This window comes from Taudactylus pleione, unplaced genomic scaffold (assembly GCF_031769625.1).
Source record: "Taudactylus pleione unplaced genomic scaffold, aTauple2 ptg000386l, whole genome shotgun sequence".
Classification (NCBI taxonomy): Eukaryota; Metazoa; Chordata; class Amphibia; order Anura; family Myobatrachidae; genus Taudactylus; species Taudactylus pleione.
In genome coordinates, this window is record NW_028284787.1 from 16771569 (window position 1) to 16795000 (window position 23432).

The 23432-nt window shown below is 41.8% G+C and overlaps 1 protein-coding gene across 1 annotated transcript in view; it reads right to left on the reverse strand.

Annotated features, from left to right (window-relative positions):
* The window catches only part of GALNT1 (polypeptide N-acetylgalactosaminyltransferase 1), a 338886-nt gene that overhangs the window by 313762 nt on the left and 1692 nt on the right, over nt 1–23432 (reverse strand). The window contains exon 2 of the mRNA XM_088445731.1: nt 14983–15222. Coding sequence (XP_088301857.1) covers nt 14983–15118 — 136 coding nt within the window. The 5' untranslated portion in view covers nt 15119–15222. The remainder of the gene's footprint in view (nt 1–14982; nt 15223–23432) is intronic.

The following is a 23432-nucleotide window of genomic DNA, read 5'->3' on the forward strand; positions in this document are numbered from 1 at the left end:
CTGCTGCCAGTGTAAACAATTGAATAGCTCCCGTTGTGTCAGAGACTCACTTGCATTTTATCAGTGACTGTTTAATCTCCATGCCCTCAAATAAAAAATATAAGCATTAAAATGACCTGTGAGAGACCATCCACGATTTCTACTGAATCCCCTGCTAGACGACCATTTAAAAAAATAGTCAATAAAAGTGCCCAAAGACCCACAGGCAGAAAGACTAGGAGTACATTCTACAGGCTCACACTCTTCAGTCAATGTATAGAATATCAATAAAAACTTATATGACAGAAGTGTCCTGCATCGATCTAACCACCCATGAATTTGTCCAGTAAAGCCTCCGGGTTTGGGGGAGGGTCGGCTGCCAAACGGTCTGATCAGCAGTGACCGACTGCACAGCAGACACTGGAGGAGGGTGCAAGGATGCAGATGGATCGGGAAGTCCCTTTGTAATAGGCGACTAATGGAAAATTATCTTCTGACAGCCATCCAGTGGGCACTTCTGACATTGTTTGCGACCATGTAATGGAACACACAGCCTGGTGTAGTCGCAAACGATGAGACCACACCACCCAAGTGGTTAATATTGCAAACTCAGCTATATCAGATTTTTGTAATCAGCTTCCTGTCGTTCTACAGAGTGTGTGGGCCAACAGTGACGATGTGCATGCTGAAGCCTTGCCTTGAATGCGTGCATGCAAACGCATGGTGTTAGCACACACCATGTTTTATACTAGTGGAGAACCAAGTAACTAGAGCCCATGTACAAACTACATTCCCCAAAGACCTATCCCTGCTTGAACTTCCAGTGGGTGTTGTAAGTTCTCTCTAGACCTATATAACAAGTTATTTAGGAATAAATAGAAAAGGCAAAATATAAAAACGCCCAGATGACAGGAAAAAGACCCCAAGGGAGGAGGAGTCACTATATAGCTTCCATGGGCGTGTCATTTTACTATGGCTGCCATGCAGCCATAGTAATAGCTTAACTTGGGGTTCTATGAAATGTAAACAGTTTTGAAGAAACTAACTTTAGTTTGTTTGCTGCAGGTTTAGTATCCGGTAATTAGGGATGTGCAGGCTCGGATTTTCCCGCCAAGTTCAGATTTTTCCAACCAAAAATCAGTTCTCAGAAAGAGGCAAAATGTCATCTTTCATGGACAAACATCATTCCTGGACAAAAGTCCATGAAGATTAGGTTTGTCCTTGAAAGATGACGTCTTGCCTCTTTCTGAAACCCATTTTTTGCCGGGAAAATGCTAACTAATTCGAGCCTGCACATCCCTACCGATAATAGCTCCGAATAATTGACACTGTAAAGAAAAATGTATATGTACATCAGCAATGTACAAGATTCAAGCTTGCAATATGCTGCGACCAATGTACTTTGATGTACATACACCTTCTTATGCACTGGATGTGACACCTAGTTTTTAACTCTTTAGATGGCTATGCAAACTAGAGGTTCACCTAGTTACACTATACAAAAGTATCAATGTTATATTTAAAGTCCAACTACTTACCATTTTAGATCCACCGCTTTTCCTAAAATATTGCTCTGTTTGACTTCATTTATGTATGACTTAAATTGTGAGAGTGGGGGAACTTCAGGTGTTTTTTATATATATATATATATATATATATATATATATATATATATATATATATATATAAGCCATTTTCTGTGTTTTATATATGAAAATGTATGTTACTATGGGAATAAATGTGCTTCTCAAAAGTGCAACTGAAAACAAAGCATCCACTTTAAAGTATTTTATGAAATCGGTTTTCCAAAAGGTTTGCAGTTGAAGCAAAAAATATTTTTTGCACTATGTGCTGCCCTGTATAGCAATGAACATCCCAAAAACTGGGAACTCTCCAACCCTTTATTTCAATAATCTTGATCTTCACGTGAAATACAATGTTTTCTCTGCATCCCAAATCTAGTGGCAGAAGTGCACCTTCTCCAGACTTAATAAGAAACGACATTGCTCTACCATCATCTAGTGAAATATCTTCTCCCCTGCATCCATCTACTTAATCTGCAAGGGCAGGGTGGGCATCTGAATCCTGGACTGGTACAATTTTAGTGATCCAGCATCACCCGCTGCCGTGCTCTGCATGCACATGGCTGGCTGCAGAAAGCAGGCAGAGGATGCTCCATGGCCGCCCTATTCTATAGCACAATCAGAGTAGTCGGGCTGCATTCTCTGCTTTTCTCCCTTGCAGCCGCCAGTCACGTCCATGTCTAAAGCACGTGGCCGGTCGTGGCAGATTAAGATGGGAACATTTTGGCTGAGCTGCTGTGACTCCCTGAGGGGCCAGGAGGTGGGAGTGATGTCTTGTGAACATTGAATGGGGGGGGGGGGTGTTGTGAGGTAGAGAGTCAGGGGGAGTGCTGTGCAATGAACAGTGACAGGAGGGTGCTGTGAGGCAGAGGGGGAGGGGGAGGTGGAAGAGTGCCGTGAGGTGAAGAGTGAGAGAAGACGGAAAGAGTGCTGTGAGGTTGACCGTGAAGGGGGGGGGGTAAGTGCCGTGAAGCAGACAGTGAAAGGCGGGGAAGAAGAGTGCCATGAGCTGGAGTGAAGGGGGGGGGGGGGGGGTTGAGTTGTTAAATTACGATTTGATTTTTAATGATGAAAGGCAGGTGAGATCCTGGGTTTGGTTTTAAGTTGGAATTTTAAATTAATCTGCAGTTTGAGGTTTAAAGAGGAAAAGGAGGATGGTCTGAGTTTTATAACTACTACTAGGGTTTCACCTGAAGGAGCCAAGTGCTGTGAATCCGCAGAGCAATGTGGAACTATATACAGTGGCATGTGACAGGCAGCGTATGCAAAATCATGTCAACGGAGGTTATTGGGTCGGAGACCGTGCCTCCAGCTGGCTCCGGGTCCTAGTACCTAGAGTGTAAAGCAGAGGAGACCGCCCCGGATCACACTACTCTTCAACACCTTTGAGTAGCTCTAGGTATAGCACATTGTAGAATATCAGAGATATTAGCTTAAGCCAATCTTAACATCTGTATATTGTATTAAACATATATAGAAAGAAATAAACAATAATATATCAATTACTAGGATAGTATCTGTCCGACAGGGCTGGTAGATGTATTTGATTATATTTCTTAAATAATGAGTTTTCATATTCAAATGGGGTGACCCTCCTTGACCGATTACGAGCCTTTGAATTATGGTTTTGAAATCTGATTGAATGTTTTCAAACTATCCTGTAATGCAACTTTCTTACAAATAGTATTTAATCACTCCCAGGGTTTCAACATTTATTTTCTTTATTTTTTATTTTATTTTCCTGCTTGCTCTTTTATTGCTCAGATCTAATGTTTGGTTAGGTTATCTCATTTATTATTTTTAGTTATCTCCCAATTAATCCTGGGCTGGATACACAATATCCTTACGGCACATGGGGATAAATGCCCCCAAGTTTTCTGTGTTGAGCGGTGGAGAGTTAATTGTAATAGAGTAGACTGGGGCTCACACTCTTCAGTCAATGTATAGAATATCAATAAAAACTTATATGACAGAAGTGTCCTGCATCGATCTAACCACCCATGAATTTGTCCAGTAAAGCCTCCGGGTTTGGGGGAGGGTCGGCTGCCAAACGGTCTGATCAGCAGTGACCGACTGCACAGCAGACACTGGAGGAGGGTGCAAGGATGCAGATGGATCGGGAAGTCCCTTTGTAATAGGCGACTAATGGAAAATTATCTTCTGACAGCCACCCAGTGGGCACTTCTGACATTGTTTGCGGAGCGGTTTGATGTTAGATCCTGGGGTACAATTGCATTTCCCTTATGTTAGTGATGAGTTTATATCAGACAATATTTCCCGCTATTCTCCTGTTTTGAGGTGTGAGGGCCTGGATGGCACCTTCAGGTACATACCTACCTTTGTATTGCCTGGGGTTATAACTATTGAAATCTGGCTGGTTAGCTCTGTTTTGACTTACTGTTATCACAGAGTCGAATCCTTTGTTCAACCTGCTACATTTAGTATACTTTTTGTATTTATGTGTCTTTGTTTCTATGTGCTCTCTGTTAAGGACTCGGTTACTGTATATTGGCCATGTCTCCGCGATATTTTGGTTACTGTGGGTGTAAATAACAAAAAACTATAAATACATTATGGGGGGGTAGAGTCGGAGCCGACCGCTCTAAGAATATTCTGACCAACACTGGCATCTCTTGCACCAAATGTATGGAAGTGGAAACATTTTGTAAAAAAGTGTGCACCGATGATCAGGTAGTTGTTTTGCACAGCTACTCAACCTAGGCACCATGCCGTACAGCCCAAGTAGCCAAGTGGGCCCGAATTGAGGTCGGAACAGTCACATTTGAGGACAAATTATGCCTGCCGAGTGGCAGAAGTGACCCATGTAGCGATGGATCCTTTCGAGGCTGGCCAGCCTCTTTTTGGTGCATCAAACACCAACAGGGCCTCAAAGACGCAATACGGTCTAAGTAAATGCATAACACGTGTACGACATCCAACAGTTCTAAGGAAGAAGCTTCACTAGTCACTGAATCCTAGTGAAAAGCTGGAAGGACGATATCCTGTTTAATATGGAAAGCAGATACCACCTTCATAAGAAAAGAAAGGTTAGTGCGTAACACTACCCTATCCTCATGAAAAATGAGAAGAGGAGATTTACAAGAAAGAGCAGCTAACTCAGATACCCTTCTGGCCGAAGCAATGACCAAAAAGAAAAACAAACCTTCAAAGTAAGATATCACAATTTTACAGATTCCAAAAGCTCAAATGGTGCCTTTTGAAGTGCCTACAAAACTGAAATCAAGTCCCAAGGAGGAACCGGCAGGACATAAGGATGCTGTATGCGAAGAGCCCCCTACAAGAAGATCTGAACTTCAAGAATGGAGGCAAATTGCCTTTGAAACAGGAGCGATAGGGCCAACATTTGTCCTTTAAGAGAGGACAATCTAAGACCCTTAACCAACCCCTCTTGCAGAAAAGACAAGAGACGTGATTCTCGGAACCTTTCAGGTTTGAACTTGTGTTGTTCACACCAATAAATATACAGTGGGACAAAAAAGTATTTGGACAGCCACCAATTGTGCAAGTTGTTACACTTTAAAAGATGAGAGAGGTCTATAATTTCCATCATAGGTACACTTTAATTGTGAGAGACAGAATCAGAACAAAAAATTCCCGAAATCACATTGTATGAATTTTAAACAAATCATTTGTATATTCCTTCGTTAAAAAAATATTTGGACAATCAAAAAGTTTAACTCAATACTTTGTAAAAGTAACCTCGGTTGGCAATTACAGTTTCCTGTAGTTCTTGACCAGGTTTGCACACACTGCGGCAGGTATTTTGGTCCACTCTTCAATGCAGATCTTCTCTAGATGGGTCAGGTTTTGGGGCTGTTTCACCACAGATTCTGAAAACCCTTTATTGGATTCAAGACCCATACCATCAAGGCCAAGCACGGCAAATCGGAGTGATGGCATGGACCCTGAAGTAACAGATCTGGATGCAGGGGCAGGCAATACGGAGCATCTGCCAACATGGTCCGAAGAATTGTATACCAATGACGACATGGCCAGTCTGGAGCCACCAGAATGACCGGCAGTTCGACTGATCGAATCCGCTAATATACCTTTGGTAACATTACCAAAGGAGGAAAGATGTATCCCAGTATATATCCATATATTCAGAGATGCCCGAGAATTCCGGGACCGAGATCCGTACTTGGAAGCTTCTATTTGAAATGAGAAACTATTAGATCTATGTCTGGAGTTCCCCATCTGGCAACTATTTCTGCGAACACCTTCTGGTGTAATTCCCATTCCCCTGGATGCACACTGTGGCGACTTAAGAAATCCACCTCCCAGTTGTCCAGCCCTGGAATGTAAATTGCAGAAATAACCGGAACCCAATTTTCTACCCAATGAAGGATGTGAGAAACCTCCCTCATTGCCTGCCAGCTGTGTGTGCCACCCTGTTTATACAAACAACTACTATGGCATGGTCCAATTGGATTAGCACTGGTAGGTTCATTAGAAGGAATTGAGTCTGATCCAGTGCATATTAAATTGCCTTTAATTCCAATATATTGATGGAAAGAGAGGCTTCCTGGACAGACCAAAGACCCTGTAGGTGTCTGTCTAGAACCACCGGTCCCCAGCCTGTTAGGCTGGCTTCTGTGGTGACAATGATCCAATTACTGACAATTGGCAACCCCTATGCAGATTTGCATTCTCTAGACACCACCAGAGACTGCTGGGTCTGCAGAGATAATCTGAACATCTGCCTGTTAATCAAGGGTCTGGCTTCACCCATCAATGAAGCAATTGGTTTTGTAAAGGACGGGAATGAAATATAGCGAATGGAATGGCTTCGAATGAAGCCACCATTTTTCCCAGTATCTGCATAGCCCTGAGAACTGAGATAGGAAACATCTGTAAAATGGTTCTTATTCTGGATTGAAGACCCTGAATCTATCGTTTCAGAGGCGAATTCATTCCCTGCTCGTCTCCGCTTTTCGCCTATTTCATTTGCAAAACAGGCGAAAACGGAAGTTGGCGAATGCGGAACAGGCAAAAAGTACTGAAAGAATTGGGGAATCAGGCTGTACCCCAGAAAAACATACATTAACATGGGGAATCAATACAGATGTGTTCTAATAGCCCTAATAAGAATATATGGGGGACTTAAGTTGTGTAAATTGCTTGCTATTAACGTCTTTGTAAAAGTGGTGAAGAATGGCATTAAGCTGTATTTTTTGGTGAAAATAAGTATTCCTCTCATATTTGGGGTACTTGAAAATGGGTGCTAGCATGTTTTTATGTCTCTAAAGTGAACTTTTTAAAAACATGAAAAATCCACCTTCTGCATGCACCTGCAATCCCAAAAACACCTGACCCATACTTGGGGACCCCCAAGAAGTCTATTTCGCTACTTTTTATGTTTATCCCCCCACATTTTAAAATTTCACACCAAAAATTACATGTCTTTTTTGGGGTGTTCTTAGGTTTTTGTTCTTTTGCAGATTTGTCCTTTGGGGGGCTGTCCCAAGGGTTCTGAGTCATTTCCCTACGTTTGCACCCCAAAATAAAGATTTAGAATTTTTTTTCACCTGCTATTGATTGGAGAATCTTTTTTGGAGAATTGTTTCCGCTTAGGCGAAATTGTCCTGGAATTGATTTTGGCTCACTTTTTTTAGGCGACATTCGCAAAAAAAACAGGTGAAAACGGCTTTTCGTCTCTAATTGAATATGGCTCGTTGTTGCAATAGGGGTATTGAGGATGCCCTTAGCAACAATTCGCCCAGATAAACCAACACATTCATCCCCCCACTCCTGAGTAGGGAGATCATGTGTGCCATAACTTTTGTAAAGACTCTGGTAGCAGTGGCCAAACCGAATGGCAGAGCCTGAAATTGAAAATGCTGATGTCCCACTGCAAACCACAGATGATGTTGATGGTATTAATATGGAGGTAGGCATCCTTGACATCTATGAAGGGCAAAAAATACTCTACTTCCATGTAACAAATGACTGACCTTATTGACTCCATTTTGAATTTTTCTAAATGGAGATAAATATTTAACCCCCGAGGTTGGGAATGGGACGAAACGACCCATCTGGTTTGTCTACCAACTGGCCCAGGCCTTGCTGTAGTACCGGAACAATAACTCCGGAATTGCCTGTATGAGAGCAGCCCTTCTGCAACCATCCAGAGGTAGATAATCTTTTTGGAACTTAACCTTCCAAATCCAAAATGGAATCCCTGGTTACTAGTTGATTAAACCACATATCCGGATTGGACCCAAGTTTCCCAGAACCTTAGTAAGCAGCCTCCCACCAGAAGACGGGTCCAAGTCCTGTGACAGTCATGCGGATTGATCTGTTGGCTTAGCAGCAGGGCGACTGGTGACGGGGACAGTCCCTCTCAGAGGACCCCTAGACACACCCAGGAAGGCCTGAAAGTTTCCCCTGCCATGAGTCCGAAAGGAACGATACCTAGGGGATTTTGTTTTTGGTATAGTTACAGGAAGGTAAGGACTTTTTCCTCCTGTAACCTGAGACTTTTTTTTAAGTTAATTCTGTACCAAACAAAGAACCTCCTTCAAAAGGCAATGCTTCTAAAGCATGCTTGGATTCTAGGTCAGCCTTACATGTTTTGAGCCACAGCGAACGCCTGGCAGAAATGGCCAAAGCTGAAATATGAGACTGTACCTGAATAATATCAATTAACCACTTGCCTGGCACAGTCGTATCAGATACGACCAGTCAGAAATGGCCACTGGGCAGCTGCGGGAAGCTAATCTTCCCATAGCCGCCTATATCAGAGGGACCTCCTGGTCCCTTTGCATCACAGGATTCTCCTCCTGTGTGTCCCGATCACTGTGGCCAGCAGTGATCGGGCAGCGGACGTGACCCCCCCCCATCCCTGCGCGGCTGCCCTGCTGTGTCCCACGCCTGGGCAGCCGGCGGGATCCCCTCCCTTGTCCCCGCCAGCGTGGCATTGACTTCTAGAAGCAGCGGGCTGTTAGCCGCGGCTGCTGCTCTGTTTCCAGAGAGTGGGCGGCTAGCCCAACCCTTCCTTCACCGGCGCTGGCTGCCGGTGACATCCAACTACAAGAGCAGAAGCTGCGGCTCCTGTCAGCCACGGCTGCCGCTCTGTCCTCGGGCAGTGGGTGGCTAGCCCTCCCCTTCCTTAACCGGCGCTGGCTGCCGGTGACATCCAACTACAGGAGCAGCAGCTGCGGCCCTTGTCAGCCGCAGCTGCTGCTCTATGCCTAGGGAGCCAGTGGCTAGCCCACCCCTAACTTCAGCGGCGCTGGCTGCCCCTATCAAACCCACCAAAGCAGCAGCCGCAGCATCGTCGGCGGCTGCTGCTCTGTTCACGTCCCAGCCGGCAGCACCTCATGCTCTACTCTCCTCCCCCGGCCAGGCGATTACATAGTGCCCAGTCCCCAGCACCTCCCACTGCCTACAACTCCGCCCCTGTCCCGATCACTGCTGGACACAGTGATCGGGCATTGTACATGCCCCCCCCCACAAAAAAAAACACACACAATCTATATACATTATATATATGCGGAGATGTGTGAATATATATATATATATATCACACACACACACACATACATACAGTCAGGTGCATAAATATTGGGACATTGACAGAATTTTCATATTTTGGCCTCTATTCACCACCACAATGGCTTTGAAATGAAACAGACAAGATGTGCTTTAACTGCCTCCCACTTTTTAAGGGGCCAAAAGTAATGGGACTATCAACTCAAAAGCTATTTCATGGACAGGTGTGGGCTATTCCCTCGTTATTTCATTATCAATTAAGCAGGTAATAGGTCTGGAGTTGATTCTAGGTGTGACATTTGCATTTGGAATCAGTTGCTGTTGACTCTCAATATGAGATCCAAAGAGCTGTCACTATCAGTGAAGCAAGCCATCATTAGGCTTAAAAATTAAAACAGACCCATCAGAGAGATAGCAAAAACATTAGGTGTGGCCAAATCAACTGTTTGGAACATTCTAAAAAAGAAAGAACACACCGGAGAGCTCAGCAACACCAAAAGACCCGGAAGACCACGGAAATCAACTGTGGTGGATGACAGAAGAATTATTTCCCTGGTAAAGAAAAACCCCTTCACAACAGTTGGCCAAAACAAGAACACTCTCCAGGAGGTAGGTGTATGTGTGTCAAAGTCAACAATCAAGAGAAGACTTCACAAGAGTGAATATAGAGGGTTCACCACAAGATGTAAACCATTGGTGAGCCACAAAAAAGGAAGACCAGATTAGAGTTTGCCAAACAACATCTAAAAAAGCCATTACAGTTCTGGAACAACATCCTATGGACAGATGAGACAAAGATCAACTTGTACCAGAGTGATGGGAAGAGAAGAGTGTGGAAAAGGAAAGGAACTGCTCATGATCCATAACATACCACCTCATCAGTGAAGCATGGTGGTGGTGGTAGTGTCATGGCGTGGGCATGAATGGCTGCCAATGGAACTGGTTCCCTTGTATTTATTGATGATGTGACTGCTGACAAAAGCAGCAGAATGAATTCTGAAGTGTTTCGGGCAATATTATATGCTCATATTCAGTCAAATGCTTCAGAACTCATTGGACAGCGCTTCACAGTGCAGATGGACAATGACCCGAAGCACACTGCAAAAGCAACCAAAGAGTTTTTTAAGGCTAAAAAGTGGAATGTTATGCAATGGCCAAGTCAATCCCCTGACCTGAATCCGATTGAGCATGCATTTTACTTGATGAAGACAAAACTGAAGGGAAAATGCCCCAAGAACAAGCAGGAACTGAAGACATTTGCAGTAGAGGCCTGGCAGAGCATCACCAGGGATGAAACCCAGCGTCTGGTGATGTCTATGCGTTCCAGACTTCAGGCTGTAATTGCCTGCAAAGGATTTGCAACAAAGTATTAAAAAGTGAAAGTTAGATTTAGGATAGTTTAGTTTGTCCCATTACTTTTGACCCTTAAAAAGAGGGGGGCACATATAGAAACCATTGTAATTCCTACACCGTTCACCTGATTTGGATGTAGTTACCCTCAAATTAAATCTGAAAGTCTGCAGTTAAAGCACATCTTGTTTGTTTCATTTCAAAGCCATTGTGGTGGTGAATAGAGGCCAAAATATGAACATTCTGTCAATGTCCCAATATTTATGCACCTGACACATATATATATATATATACACATACATACATACATACACACACACCTATATATATATATATATATATATATATATATATATAATTAGGGATGTGCAGGCTCGGTTCCGTTCGGTTGTTATTACCGAATCTTATTGGGTATCAGCTGTCACGAGTTTTGGATAGCCAATAAGATTCGGTAAAAAAAAAACGAACGGAACAGAGCAGAATCGAGCCTGCACATCCCTAATATAGTGTGTGTGTGCAGCCCCCCAACCTTGGTTTCAAATAATCAATAGTTTTTATCGATGGTTGAACCCATCGGTCATCGATGGTACAGCTGTCAATGGCCATCACTACAGTATTCCATAAAAATGTTTATTTTTATGGTATATGGTGTTTGTTTTTTTAAAAAAAATGTGTTGGAATAGTCTTAAAAAGATGTTCTTGACCTAATTCAATCATTAAAAAAACTACAATTTCGGAGCGGTTTTTGGAAAAAGAATTTGTCAGTTAAGTGGTTAAAGCATCACCTATATAGGTTAGAGCTTCCAAAATCTGATCAGCTAATGAGCTAGCTTCAGATACATCCCCTGAGGAAAAAAAACAGTAATAATCTGGTTCATCCAGGGATTGATAACCTTTATCACCCATGCACTGGCCAGAATTGTGTGCAGCAAGACTCCTGACAAAGGGAATAAAGATTTAAATGCAGCCTCATTTTTCCTATACATAGGATCTTTAGGAGTTACAGACTGTTGTGGGAATAACAGTATTCCTAACCAATCTATCAATAAGAGCATCCACCGTGGGTGTAATTTCCCAAAGCTTTGTATCCTCTTCCAATAAAGTATAAGGACACAAATTTTTTCAGAATACGAAATTTAGAATCCGGTTTTAACCAGGCTTCTTTTAAGATTACCTCAAAATTTGAAAATTCTGGGAAAACAGATCAGTTTCTTTTTTTTGAACGTTATAAGAAACATGTACTGTAACTAGTCTCTGGAATAGCTGTTTCCTGCAGATGCAAAGTCTCCCTGACCGCATCCATAAACATAGAAACTCCTGAATCACAATGGGAGTCACCTTCCAAGTGTGAGGTGTCTTCCCAGTCATAATCCAATGCCCCTTCTTCCTGGGAAGAGGTTGCTGAAGCCTCTTCACCAGGAAAATCTACTGAGGAATGGCCTGAATGTCTTAGCGGCTGAGGCCCCTGCAGACGTTACTATTTTATTTAAGGACCTTGCCATCTGAGCGAGACATTGTTCCATATTCTGGGCCCATCTGGGCTCTACCAAAGGATCAAACAAAATAGGAGCTTGAGCACAGGGTATATTATTTGCCTGAGTGACGTAATTCTACCATAGACCTGGACCAATCCGGGAAATGAATCCCCCTGTAAACAACCAGCACAGAGCAACCCTGGGTCCACACTTTTTGGTAATTTCTTCTCACATTTTATACAAGTATAAACAGTGACTGATCCCTGTTTTTTAGAACCCTTGTCTGGCTTACCCATACTGAGAAAAAGACAAAGTCCAGTCTAACCAATACAGATAGCTACCTAAATTCATATGGAAAAAGTGTAGCACTGATTAAATAGCAAAAAAACATTGAGTAGTTAATTAAGACTCTTTTACGTGCCATGTTGTTTTGCCAGGTCCCTGCCTGTACCCCCTTCAGACAGAAGAGCAAATTACCGGGTTAAACATTTCAACCCAGTAATCTGCTGATTAACACGGGTATTTCTTCTGTCTGAAAGGGTCAACCCGGGTCTCAGACTCTGGAAAATTCCTGGGTCAAAGTCCCGGGATTTTCGACCCGGGTAGACCCTTTCAGACAGAAAAAGGACCCGGGTTGAAATGTTTGACCCAATAATTTGTTTTTCTGTCTGAAAGGAGAATAATTCACCCATGGATCTGTTTAAATGCAAAAAAAAAAAAAAAAACTCCTAGAAGTCCTTATTCTTTGCAAAAACCAAAGGCAAACAATTCTTAATATACCCCTGTATGTTACTGCCTAAATTCCTGAGAAAAAGTGCAGTAAAAAAGGTGCTTATGTATACATCACAAATACTATAAGCCTCAAAAATCAGCAGGTTAATACCCATTAGTACACAGCCATTCCTCTGAATCTGCTGTGAAACTCCTTCACACAGAACTCCAGCCACTCTCATCAGCTGCACTATTGCGAGGTTCTGAAGCCGCATGAGCTACTGCAACAGAAATACCTGGGGAAGGCGCGTCCGGGCACGTCTTCAGCATCCTGTTCATTTAGGACACCTGATGTAATCCTAGCCTCTGGCGTTCTCGGGAGACACGATACACAGTTCATTTACTAGCATCCGGAATGCCGGAATCCAGACACTGGAAGCCCGACTCTATACTAAAGTTAGGCGTCTAAATACAGATGCCTACCTTTAGCCAGACACAGAAATCCAGATGCCCCAGCCATCCATATGAAGGTAAGTGGGGACGGTTAGCCGCGGGGGGTGGGGGTTGGTTTTAGGCCGTTTAGACATCTAACATCGGGCAAACATGCTTGACAACCTGACGATAACGTCAGGTTCAGCATGATTGCAGATGATTAATGTGCCTACACTGAACGAGCAAATGTCTGCACGATTACAATGTCGTAATCGTGCAGTCTTCTGCCTGTCTTCTAGTGGATGGGCACCTTAAGTCCACTATAACTATAGGTGATTATTTTTGTAGTTAATCAAAAGTTTAATACAAATGCTTTCAGTTTTGAAACAATTTATTATTATCATCTTCTGAACCAAAGAAAACTACATAATTTTATAGTGGAAACTTCTAGAAATAACCTGCACTTTGTTTCATCTAGATCAGTCAAGTTAGAGCTAAGCAGTAACAAAAATAAAAAATAAAATCTTATTGACAACATCAATAAGATTTTGGGTCCGCGTTCACTTGAATAGGATAGCCTACATAGCAGTCTGAGCACAGGTCACACAGAGTCATGGTGTGAGTGGTGGGTGAAGGCGCTGATGTCACCAGTCTGTAGAGTGCTGCTAGTCATGTGGCCCACTCCCACGACAGGGCCTCTATGCAAAGCAATACAACTAGAACACCTCAAATAAAAAATGTTGGCAGAAGCCATTTCATCATGGGCGAAGCCGCGAACAACAGTTAGAGAATCCATAAAGCAATGCATAATACTTAGTGCTGTACATAGAGGGGGTCATAATACAAGCACATAACATACAATGACATGAAACAGAAAGAAATTATGATCCTTCCTACTAAGCTTACATGTGGAGGAAACACTTGATACGCACATAAAGGAAATTCATAATGTCGACACAACAATGATGTTGACATTATTTAAATGATGACAGGTAATGTGTCCAGCTTGTCAATGTCAACATTGTCAGAATGTTGACATAAGGGGCGGGAGTAAAATCCTCAAATGACACTCTCACAGTATTCAGTTTTGAGCCTAATGTAAGCCTGTGAATTAAAAGATTTAGCGCGACAGTCACTAGATTTAATGTGGCAATTAGTTTAAAGGCAAAACCAGGTGTGGTTTGCCTTTAAACTTCTTGCCACTTTAAAAGAAAACGAGTCAATTCCTGCAAATCTCTAACTACTTTAACATAGATTAAAAACACCATGTTTGGGTGACATAAAGCTATGTGGGATGCATAGTAAAGAAGGGATATTTCATAGATTGCAATTTCAATGCAAGTCCCAAAGAAACATTTAAAAGGGATATGTACAAAATAAAATGGGGAAAATTATTATTTTTTCTACATTACTTTGAAGTATTTTTAGATTAGCATTTAATTGGGGAAAAAAACATTGGTAAATTAATCTTTCTGGCATAATCCTTTAACTGTTAGTACAAACAGGCAGATTCAATTCTTTTGCGGGAGTTTCTCTTTCTGTGAGCAAGTTAATTACTTGCCACAACAGCCACCATTTCTTGCAATAATTCCCGAAAGAGCTAAGTGTCAGCTAAAATGCAGCTGTCAGGTAGCGGGTAGCCCTGAACACCTACTTAACGCGGATTGCAAGCAGAAATACACAATTAGTGAAGCCTCAGAGCTAGTCGAAAGAAGTGACTGAACATCACAGGGGCACTTTTTAAATTCCTAGTTAAGAATTGAATAGCCCCCTTACATTTAGGTGCACTGTATTAGACCAAATGATTTATTTTCCACAGATTAAATACTCATGGAAACACTTGAGAAAATCTGAACATCTGCTGCAACAACAAAATAAGACACGAATAGACAAAAAAACACATAATTGTATAGTTCTGGAACATAAACGTTACTCACCATCTCTAGCAGGCAAGCCCCTCTCCTTATCCTCACATTTGTTGCATTCACTGAAGTAGAGCAGTAGAAATATATCCAAAAAGACCCAAACCAATGAGGTGGCCAAGACCACCTTAAAATAGGCAAATTTTTTCATAGCAGAAGTACAAAATTGAAATAAAAATTAGAGCAAAAAAATCACACAAAAATAAAAAAAAACACGGATGTACCAGGAACACCGTTTCATTTGTCTTTTAAAACCTGCAAAGATAAAAGGAAAACAAAAATATTACATCAGGAAAGAGTTAAAATGCAAACAATGTCTGGCTGTTTTTACTCAGTCTTGTTTATTACCGGTTTATCCCCAATTCTAAAACCTAAAGAAATATGATGCCATTATATAAGCAAATGTTAATAAATTATTGGAAAAGAGTTTTGCTTTCCTGTTTGTTTTTACAAGACCAAGGAACTTCCTACTTCATTTCTGAGAGTCAACTTTCTTAAGATGCTTACATACCCAGCATAGTGGCACAGTGGTTTATCAATACAACCAGGGCCCTATCTGTGTAAAGGTATGTTCCCCATGCTCCAAAAACATACTAGTAGGATAAATAGAATCTGACAAATTTAACACTAGTGTGTAATATATGCCAGAGTTAAGGCCGCTGAAATGCGCCCTACCATTGTGGCATTTATAAAGACCCCCTGTTTAAACTATTAACCCAGCCGGATGGACGCAGAGGAGGGGGGGGGCTTCAGTTCCGGTGAAACAACAACTATCGAGTGTATAGATGTTGTGTACATGAAGAGATCATACACATACACACATATATACACACACACACACACACACACACACATATATATATATATATATAACATTTTTAGTGAGCCTTGTAATTACACTGTCTGAAACCATGGCACGCTGATTTAAGTAGGAGGAGTTTTCACCACCTGCAGGGACTGTGTGGACGAGATCCATCTGTCCCTGCGGTTTTTTACTCAAACAAGGATTTTCCTCATAACAAGCCAATTTCAGATGGCGTTATACAAGGTAAGGTTTTACTTAACATTTTTCTCCTTGCTGCATAGCAGAAAACATTGACCACTGTAAAGCGCAATGGCTTGTTCTCTACAAGGCGGTGTTGTAGGAGTCGCACATTAACGGATATAGGAAAGGGTTAACGGAGAAGATAATTTTGTTATCTTCTCAGTTAACCCTTTTCATACACAGCTGTGACACTTATATTATGCAGAAACTTTCGTTTACACCTAATTTTTAAGTGACTTTTTGCTTACGAAATATACAGTCAGGTACATAAATATTGGGACATTGACAGAATTTTCATATTTTGGCCTATATTCACCCCCACAATGGCTTTGAAATGAAACAAACAAGATGTGCTTTAACTGCAGACTTTCAGATTTAATTTGAGGGTAATTACATCCAAATCAGGTGAACGGTGTAGGAATTACAACGGTTTCTATATGTGCCCCCCACTTTTTAAGGGGCCAAAAGTAATGGGACAAACTAAACAATCCTAAATCTAACTTTCACTTTTTAATACTTTGTTGCAATTCCTTTGCAGGCAATTACAGCCTGAAGTCTGGAACGCATAGACATCAACAGACGCTGGGTTTCATCCCTGGTGATGCTCTGCCAGGCCTCTACTGCAAATGTCTTCAGTTCCTGCTTGTTCTTGGAGCATTTTCCCTTCAGCTTTGTCTTCATCAAGTGAAATGCATGCTCAATCGGATTCAGGTCAGGGGATTGACTTGGCCATTGCATAACATTCCACTTTTAAGCCTTAAAAACTCTTTGGTTGCTTTTGCAGTATGCTTCAGGTCATTGTCCATCTGCACTGTGAGGCGCCGTCCAATGGGTTCTGAAGCATTTGACTGAATATGAGCATATAATATTGCCTGAAACACTTCAGAATTCATTCTCCTGCTTTTGTCAGCAGTCACATCATCAATAAATACAAGGGAACCAGTTCCATTGGCAGCCATACATGCCCACGCCATGACACTACCACCACCATGCTTCACTGATGAGGTGGTATGTTTTGGATCATGAGCAGTTCCTTTCCTTTTCCACACTCTTCTCTTCCCATCACTCTAGTACAAGTTGATCTTTGTCTCATCTGTCCATAGGATGTTGTTCCAGAACTGTAATAGCTTTTTTAGATGTTGTTTGGCAAACTCTAATCTGGTCTTCCTGTTTTTGAGGCTCACCGATTGTTTACTAGTGTTCACTCTAGCTCCGGCGGCAGGCAGGGTGCCGGAGCTAGAGAGGGCAACTTTGTGCGCGGGTGCAAAGGGGGCGTGGCCATAAAAGGGGGCGTCTATAAGATGCGTCCCCTTTTTCATCATACTTGGGGGCATGCCCGGCACTTACGGACATGCCGGGCAGCCCCCAAACGCTGCAGACAGGGAGAACAGATGCCGGGCGCATGCGCCCGGCGTCTATTCTCTGGCGGTGACCGGGTCACCACACATTTCTCTACCCGCGGGACACTGCATCCCGCGGGTGAAGACTGCACCCGCAGCCTGTGAGGGCAGGGTGCTTTTTGCCCTCCTTCTGGAGGGCAGGGTGCTTTTTGCCCTCCAGAAGGAGGGCAGGGTGCCGCACCCTGCTAAAACAGGCTAGCGGGAACGCTATTTACATCTTGTGGTGAACCCTCTATATTCACTCTTGTGAAGTCTTCTCTTGATTGTTGACTTTGACACATATACACCTACCTACTGGAGAGTGTTCTTGATTTGACCAACTGTTGTGAAGGGGTTTTTCTTCACCAGGGAAATAATTCTTCTGTCATCCACCACAGTTGTTTTCCGTGGTCTTCCGGGTCTTTTGGTGTAGCTGAGCTCTCCGATGCGTTCTTTCTTTTTAAGAATGTTCCAAACAGTTGATTTGGCCACACCTAATGTTTTTGCTATCTCTCTGATGGGTTTGTTTTGATGTTTCAGCCTAATGATGGCTTGCTTCACTGACAGTGACAGCTCTTTGGATCTCATATTGAAAGTCGACAGCAACTGATTCCAAATGCAAATGTCTCACCTAGAATCAACTCCAGAACTATTACCTGCTTAATTGATAATGAAATAACGAGGGAATACCCCACACCTGTCCATGAAATAGCTTTTGATTTGATAGTCCCATTACTTTTGGCCCCTTAAAAAGTGGGAGGCACATATAGAAACCGTTGTAATTCCTACACCGTTCACCTGATTTGGATGTAATTACCCTCAAATTAAATCTTAAAGTCTGCAGTTAAAGCACATCTTGTTTGTTTCATTTCAAAGCCATTGTGGTGGTGAATAGAGGCCAAAATATGAACATTCTGTCAATGTCCCAATATTTATGCACCTGACTATACCTTTTTTTCAGAGAACAGAAGAGATTGTGGAAGAAAAGGAAAGAGAAAGTAATCTTTACTATGATAATCACAAAATAAACTGAGGAAGCAGATGAAGGTGTAGCTGTATTATAAATTTGTCCAATATTATAGGAAACTTAATTCTTATAACGTTACTACTGATAGAGGGGTATTCAATATGAAACGTTAACTTCACTGTTGAAGTTAACATTTCATATTGGAGTTTTCACCTGCATTAAAGTATCGGGCGCACTCCCACTTATCCCGTATTCAATATAAAATTAACGAAAACGGGAAACTCCGAAGTTGGATTTGCGTAAAGTTACAAATTTTTCCTTAAAAAAATTGTAAGACCCCCCTAAAGTTGTAAAAACATGGGGGATCACTATGGGTACCGCCGTTTTAGCCTTTAATTGAAAGTCAGGGATTTAAATAGCCGCAGCAGGTGTTTTTTTTCCCCGACATTGAAGAAGTGATGCAGAAGAGCACTTAGGTGATTTTTTTCGTTTTTTTAAGTGGTCCCATCAAATTTGGGGTACATGAAAATGGGTACTAGCATATTTTTATGTCCCTAAAGTAAGTTTTTAAAAATTCTGCATTTGTGCACCTGCCGCTATCATTCTATTCTTCAAAACACCTGCCGCATACTTGCAGAATAGCCCTGAACCTATTTCCCTATTGTTAAACAATTTTTTCCCATTTTTTTTTTTTACCCCAATTTTTAAATTAATTTTTTGGGGTGTCCCTATTTTTTTTTTAAAACTTTTTTTGACACAGTTCTTTTTTAAATGTCATTCCCAGGGGTGCAGGCTATTTTTTTTTTTTTTTTAAGCCTGCACCCCTAAACCTCAATTCTGCACTTTTTTTCAACACCTATTCAATGGTGAAAAGTTATCCCCGTTTTTTATCAAAGACTTTTCAAAACTTCAATAAGTCTTTGAAATTGAATATGGTGTAAAAGTAAAACCTGCGATAATGACGTCATACCTCCGATATTAACGCAAAAACGATGTTTTCGCTTCCATATTGAATACCCCTGTAAGAGTGTTATGCATTTTATGGCTCTTTCCAAAATAAAAATGGGTATTGACATGTTTCAGATTAACTTTTCTAATGTTGTTGTTTATTTTTATAGCACCGATCATATTACGTAGTACTGTAGACACTAAGGCATTGATTCAATTAGATACAACTTACTTGCGTCCGTAAGTGCAGCTATAAGCCGCACTATGGTATTGCTGGACAAACATAGGGCTGTGTACACAAATCAACAAGTCCGGGGCATTATCGGGCCGCGAGTTGCAGGGCCTATGGCAGCCATTCCAAGACCTTACAATGGCAACTCATCCACCCTCATTTCTAATTGAATTGATATCAGTCGTTCACATCACTCCCAACAGAGCTTTAAAAGTCCCTAACACACTTTTAAGTTAGAACTCAAAACAAACAAGCATGTTTTTGGAGTGTACAAAGAGACTGGATTACCTGGAAGAAACCAAGGCAAACACGGGGAGATCATACAAACTATCCACAGACAGGGCCTTGGTCAGAATCGAGTCTTCGACCCCAGCACTGTGAGCTGCAAGGCAACAAAGCTAACCAATGTTTAATACTTGACCAAGTAAGACTCCTTTTTAATATCTACGGGTAAGAGTTCGTTTTAGGTTAGGGTAACAACTATGGCATTTTCCACAAAGTAAATATATCTGTACAACAGTCTCTATGGGGGCAATTCAATTCAGCGGGAATTGAATAGCGCTGTGTGGTCATAGAATTCCAGTTATCGCGCCTTAACAAGGGTGTTAAGGCACGGTAACCGGTATTCTCTGACCAAAGTGCCGGTCACGCGGCTGTTAGCGCCGCGCTATGCTGAAAAACAGCCGCGCACCCGGCACTTTGGTCGGATTTCTCTTCGCATCCCCAGGGGGGTGCGAGTAGAAATCCTTAGCGCGCCCAAACAGCGCGGTGTATTGAATAGCTTCGGGAGTCCCTCCCGTCGTTATTCAATAGCGCATTGAATTGAATTCCCCCTATGCAGGGTAACGAAGTAAAAATAAATACAACTTTTAACAGTGTTGTAGTGACTACTCCAGGCTGAGGGATGCGTGATGCAGGTAGAGAGATATTTCACCACACTTTGGGGCTGATTCTAAGTCAGACGCAGCAGCGTCCATGACTGCATCTTTTGGCAGTCACATGTCTGCAACTTTATGCTAATGCCACTACAAAGCCCCTCCCTGGTGTACAACCGTGCATATAAATGTGTAAGGCCTGAGACCATTATTGTGGTCTAACTAGTTAAGGAATGTCGACAGGGCCTGAACGTCGACATGGATGTTAGGTTGACAGCAAATATGTCGACATGGTTAAAATGTCACCATGTTCAAAAAGCCGACATGTAATACCGCATACACACTAGATTTGTGTATGCGGCGATATCGTCTGAGGCAGGACCCGGCGGGGGTGCCAACATTGGTAAGTGTATACACACCAATGTTAGCCACGACTAACAACGGCGGGGGGGCGGGGCCATGCTGCAATCAGCAGAGTGGCATTGTTAACGATATCCCCAGACTGAACTACATATTCAGCCGACTGGGGATATTGTTAACGAACCGCAGAAGCACGCATCGTTGATCATTCAGTGCATACACACTGGACAATACGAACGATATCGTTAATAAAAATAGTCTAGTGTGTATGACCCATTAGAATGATGACAGTTTTTAGCTTATATTAGTCTAATCTTAAAAAAAAAAAAAAAAAAAAAAATAATAAGATTCTGGTGTCAGCATGTTAAATGTTAACATTCTGAACATGTTTGCATTTTTGCTATGTTGACATATTTGTTTTTGACTTAAAGTATGTGTCGACACTCTGCATGTTGACTAGCTGACCGGATACCTACTGAGACCTATACTTTCACCATCTATAGACGCTGTAATACTGCATCTTTAGACACCACCATCGGAACTTTCACCTGAACCATGGTAGGTGCAGCTTTTCCATCGGAGCATGGCTTCCAACGTGAATGATTAAACGCCTGTGTATGCAAACACTTCAGCAACATGCCTGTGACACGCCCATAAGGTGGACCATTTCTGCACATTTGAATAGCCACCAAATTTCCAATAGAGTGCTTCTCAATCACAACAGTGCCTTTGTGTGTACATTCTGTGCAACGGGTTTTTAGGGGTTTTTTGCGCACTCACAGTAGCAGGAAATCGCTCAACTCTGTGAAAATCGGCATCAGGCCCTTATATTTTAACAATGCTGCAGTTGAAAGATTGGATTATAAAGGAGAGAATCAGTTAGACTTTTTGTTGTGCAAAAAATTTAATTTTAATATGAATCCAAAAACAAAGCCTTTTGAACGCTGGGTACACACTAGACAATATATCATTCATACAGCTGACGAACGATAGATCGTACCACCCATCGGCTGATGTGTACACACGATATATCTGTGAACCACGTTGTTCACAGATATATTCTGGCGGCCATGCAGCATAGCAGATGCAATATAACCAAAAGATATATTGTACACATCTACCTGTGTGAACGGGCGACCGACCGTCCCATATACTGGCCACAGGAACCAGCAAAAGTGACATCGCAACTGGTTCCTGCGGGTAGACATATCGGTCGGCTGATAGGAAAGTGTATAGGCACAACTGCAGTTACTAAAATCGGTTGTTTGGCCAATCCGTTGACCAGGTAACCTGTACCACACTATTTCTAATACAAATATCAGCAACTTTCATGTATACATGAAGAAATAATAAAAACATTATAGCAGCAATGGATACAGTACTCCAATCCTAAACTCTACATAGAATAGGACTTAGAAAACACACACAAGACCGACACATACTGCTATTAAACAATCAGTAAGAGTTACTTAATATCAATGACCTCAAGTTACATTTCCTTGTTTAAAGGGGGGAATTGAATTGTTTTTTGGGTGGCGATAATTAATGGGTGCCCAACTGAGCAATTCAATTGTATATGGGTGAACATTATTTATAACGCCTGTCACGCCCAAAAGAACAGCCATAGCCGTGTAAAGCGGTTAAACCCGTCTAAAGTCTGGTTAGGGCGCTCAAACCACAGAGTTTTCGCACATTTCTGCTCGCCACCGAACAGAGCAACAATTTAATTGCTCCATCGGGTGCCCACTAGTAACAGCCTCCAGGAAAAACAATTGAATCGCCCCCCACTAATTCCAGCATACGCAGCTGAAAGTATGCACACCTCACAACAGGGGCATTCAATGTGCGGCCCTTCAGCTGTTGTGGAACTACATATCCCAATCACAGTTTAGCATGTCCTAATAGCAAACATCCATGTTGTACAGGTTTACATTTACCTGACATCTATTTGTAGCAGACAAGCCATGTTCAATTCATATGTCAACTCCTTGTGACATATGACAGTCAGTCAATCTATAGCTCTGTAACCTGACTATATGGGCAAACTGCACAATCCAGCTAATAACTACTGTGAGCAAATAAGTCTGGGTTAGCCGACCATTTTAGCATTCACTGTTCTGAAACCACATGTGCAAACCTCTGTTTTAACTATCTACATACAAAAAGAATTTGGATCTAGATAGGAAGTAGTTACATGAGCTTTATGTTGCTGTAGTATGACCCTGGGGGTAGGGACACAAACAATATTGAAACTTCCTGTCTTTAAATTTGTGTTGACCCCACACAAGTGAAATCCATACATCTCATAGCTTTACTAAGCTGTAGTTTCTTCAAAATATTTCACAGAATATTAGCAATGAGTTCACAAATATAAATCCTGACAAATATATATAAATACATACACACACAGTATATAGCACAATCATGCCTGCACTATATAATCAAGGTTCTTAAATGTCCCTACATAAACAATCAGGGAGAGTTTCTAAAGATAAGTAAACCGATAGATAATAGGCAGATAGATAATAGACAGATGATAGATAGATATTAGACAGCAATGACATTCATTTGGGGAAGAAAATCATGAAAATATGGAAGTAACAATTTAAAAAGGAGAAAATTAAACTAGAAACAATTCAAAACTTTCATTATCCAGATT